The sequence below is a fragment of the Lactuca saligna genome, chromosome 7, assembly GCF_052625555.1.
Source record: "Lactuca saligna cultivar CGN05327 chromosome 7, ASM5262555v1, whole genome shotgun sequence".
Lineage (NCBI taxonomy): Eukaryota > Viridiplantae > Streptophyta > Magnoliopsida > Asterales > Asteraceae > Lactuca > Lactuca saligna.
This window is the reverse complement of record NC_136423.1, coordinates 24826854-24830677: the sequence shown is the minus strand read 5'-3', so window position 1 is coordinate 24830677 and position 3824 is coordinate 24826854. Positions and strand designations below refer to the sequence as shown.

General features: G+C 37.9%; 1 protein-coding gene across 1 annotated transcript; it reads right to left on the bottom strand.

Annotated features, from left to right (window-relative positions):
- Nucleotides 1–585: 585 nt before the first annotated feature.
- Nucleotides 586–1925, bottom strand: LOC145004044 (F-box protein At5g03100-like). The gene is made up of 2 exons (XM_078962945.1): nucleotides 932–1925; nucleotides 586–783 (listed from the first exon to the last, which is right to left on the bottom strand). The coding sequence occupies exons 1-2, from the start codon at nucleotides 1877–1879 to the stop codon at nucleotides 718–720; spliced, it is 1014 nt and encodes a 337-aa protein (XP_078819071.1). The 5' UTR covers nucleotides 1880–1925; the 3' UTR covers nucleotides 586–717.
- Between the last annotated feature and the right edge of the window lie 1899 nt (nucleotides 1926–3824).

Here is a 3824-nt window from a genome sequence, read left to right as displayed (position 1 = left end):
TAAAGGTCGTGGGGGAATGATCAAACTACTTGCATTGACACCATATATTCGTGTTCATCATTCATTATGTAGCCACACACCCACCTCTAACATTCATTCAAAATGAGGCCATATTTTCATGTTCCCCCTACTCGCATTACAGCAACATCCAGATTTATACTTATTTGGAAATGTCAAATTATTTTATATTAAATGAAAATGTTAACGAAAATTAGGCTTCATCTATTAAGAAAGTCTTAACCCATGAAACCGGTTAATTTGGTAATTTTGATAGAAACTCAAAGTAATTTGCTATTGTGATTTCCATGTGAAACTAAATTAAAGAGAAATGTTGTAGATAAAAATTTATGTAGTAGCAAATGGAAACTATATAATGTAACTGAAGATTAGGGTCAACATGGGAGATTGATAATTTTATCATTTAAATTAGATGGAAGAGACTTTGACAATCAATTTAATAAAAAATTGACTCGTTTTTTTTTTTTTTTTTTTTTTTTTTTTTTTTTTTTTTTTTTTTTTCATAATAGAAGCATATGAGCCAAGAATATATATATTTTTACATTGCCAACAATTAGCTTTTTGCGATTAACACAAGAAACGCTCAATTCAAATCACATGAGGTAATAAACTTGCATACATTTGGAATGCCTTAAAACAATTTATAGCCTAAACATGATTCAAATTATCACCAATCAATTATCGTCTTTGCATTTAGGATCATGATGAAGCAAACTTCACATTTGATGGAAAAATGAAACCTTTTGCTTCCAAACGAGACACAACCTACCATAACAACAATACAACAATAAGAATCAGACAATGCAAGTATGGATTAATTAAGAGGGTGTTTGGAGGTGTGATTTGTTAGTGATTATTGCAACATGAAGAGATAATCAGGTAATCATTTGATCAAAAGGAAAATAAATTTTACCTCAGAACAGAAACCCCCAATTTTAAGCTCCTTAAGATGTCGAAGGTTTAATATAAATCCTTTAAGCATCTCTTCCTTCGCTTCTTCAGGTGTTGTGTCACTGTTTCTATAATCTATGTTAGCTTCAACTAAAGAAGACACGCTTAGCAACAAAAGCTTCAACAACAACAATTCATCTTGGATTGTTAGTGATAAAATACTAGGAGCATTGATTTCGATGATATCAGCTTCAAATTTATCATAAGGAACCATGTATCCAGAGAACACCAAGTTCTTAACACTCTTTGAAGCAATATCGAGCCTTCTATAGCCATAACAATAATTCAATTCAAAGGTTTCCAATTGAGGGCTACCATGTAATATGTTTTTAATCAGATCTTCATCTAACTTCCCAAATGTAATACACAAAGTCCTGAGATTTTTCCAATTGATTGCCCCAATTGGATCAAAGATGCAGCCTTCTAATGTGAGATCAGTAAAACTTGACCTGGCGAAAAAAGATTGATCTAATAGAAACTCTGCTTTGAGATCCGTATTCCATAATGTTAAATTAAGCTCTTCAACGTTACAGTTTATGGCATAATCAATCCAATTGCTGAATTGAGATTCAAATCGAATATCATAAGCGGTATACAGTACGAATTTCTTGAGCTTTGATTGGCGACATTGAGTTAGGGCGTTGTCGACGAACGAAATGAAATCATGATTACCATCAGCATCTTCGAAAATTAGAGTAGGAACCAAAGTCCAGAGATGATTCCATCGTTTTGAGAGAGTACCTGTTCTAATGGCGCATTTTGTGGAGGGTAAACAAGAGAGGATTTCATGAATCAAGCCGTCTGGCAACGCACTAATTCGATCTTCTGCGTCCTCTTCCACGAGTTCTAGAGAGTCCATCCGATTTGGAGCGATTGTAGGTAAATTTATTCCTTCTTCCACCGTTTCCATGGCGGCGACAGAATCCTCTTTGCTTTCCCCACGAAAAAATGAACATCTGAACAGTCGGAGGTTTATTGTGAACAATGTTCTTCTGTGGCCCTTTTAACTTTGAATAACTAAATTAGGTCCCTAGAAAAATAAGATAATTATTTTCATATCTAAATCGCTTTTCACTTCCAAAATCTTAAAGTCCGTAAAAATAAAAAATAAAAATATCTTTATATTTAAGTTATTTTTTAATGATTGATTATTAAAAAAAATATTAAAATTAGTAGAAATGTAACTAAATGTATTAGATTTATCATTTACTTTCATACTTGTTGTGATATGTCAGAGATGGCTTGAGATCAACGGTGAGTGTTAAGCAGGTTCTTTCTCCTAATATCACAGTACAAAGAAAATAGATGATCGTTAGACAACGTTCTGGAGTGGCTCCCAGGACGAAGCTCCGACGATCAAATTAGAATTGATTTCGAGAGGAGGAAAGGAATGTCTGATACGAAAGAGTCATACCCCCTTCTCCGTGAGGAAGAAGAGTTCTTTTATACCTAATCGAGAGGCACGTACCTCTTAACTGATTTTGCTGAGCCTTCCCTCATGAGACGTGACGTGACGGATCCGTATTGAAGGATCCTCCATCACGTCTTTCTGTCTCGTCATCCCATTAGCTAGAGGAGAATGTTCGATTAATGATGATCCGGTTGTTTTCAGATAGGCAAGTGGAGCTCTCTGATTGGATCCACGTTTTCCAGGGTATTTCTCATGGGGAGAAGAGGGTAAGGCACAGTTCTGCCCCTTAACTGCCATATCAGTGAATCCACATTGGTGGAGGCCCGAACATGGCCTCAGATTGGATATGACTAGACTCTGACTAGGCTAGGCTTGGCGCTAGTTTGACTTCTCCTTTTTAACGTTTTTCCTTAGGGATACGTTAACAAGTCCTTTAGGATTGTAGGTGCATGCGTTGGCTTGGTAGCATCACCGTTTGAGCCCATATTACAATATGTGTATGTCTGAGATTATCTCTAGCATTCGACAGACTTTAGGCAGCGTCGTTGATGTGTGTCAGACCCATCACGAGACGGTTCGTGACGCTAGTTTTGCCTTTAAAATCCCCTTTTAGTCCATACCTTTCACCTTTGCCTCCTTTCTTTGCTTTCGTTGTAGCGACTCAGGCATTTTGTGAAATTTTCTTTTCTAGCATTCATTCGTTCTTGACGATGGACCGTCATGACAAAGTCCCTACCAAGTGGGGGTTCCTGTTCCTCTATTCTAAGCGGGGTTACACCTGCTAACATCTAACTTCTTTGATATGATCGTGCATCACTACGACTTTTCCGTTGATGAATCATCCCCCAGTACCGTCAATAAGATCGTAGGCTTCCAACTGATTTGTCGATCTCTGAGTTGTATACCCATTTTTTGGGTTTTCAGTTACTTCTTTTTTGCATCTACGTCTGCACGCTGGCGAAAAGGCGGGGCATTCGTTAATTGATCTCTGAGTAAGATACTCCTAAGAAAAATTGGCAGAGGCAATGGCTCTGGGTCAACCGAAACCTTATGGGCATGGGTTTCGTACAACCCGAGACTTTCCCGACCGTTTACCCAAGCTATTCGGGGATAACCTAACTCTTTGAAAACGGCTGGGAAATATTACTGTTACCGGGGAGAAATGGAAAGATTTCATCCTTGCCACAACCGACATAAGTGCCGCCTGGAGGGCGCGTGGGAAGATGGTGCAATTATTCATCGTGAGATGTTGTATTCGCTCATCTCCCCCCCCCCCTTCCCCTTTAAAAAAAAAATAAGAACAAATTATTTTATTGGCTTGTCAGTTCTCATGCTTGGTGTTTGTGTTTGCAGGTGCCGAAGCCGAGATATACTTGGTGATGACCCTACGTGGTCATTATCGAGGCAAGCTTTGTCACCGGGAGGTTGACCTTGTAGACACTTT

What these genes read in the sequence shown, in the direction of transcription:
- LOC145004044 (XM_078962945.1), bottom strand. Translation starts at nt 1,879, where the DNA reads ATGGAAACGGTGGAAGAAGGAATAAATTTACCTACAATCGCTCCAAAT. An exon ending in TTGGGGGTTTCTGTTCTGAG is followed by an intron (nt 784 to 931) that starts GTAAAATTTATT and finishes TTGTTATGGTAG; the next exon opens with GTTGTGTCTCGTTTGGAAGC.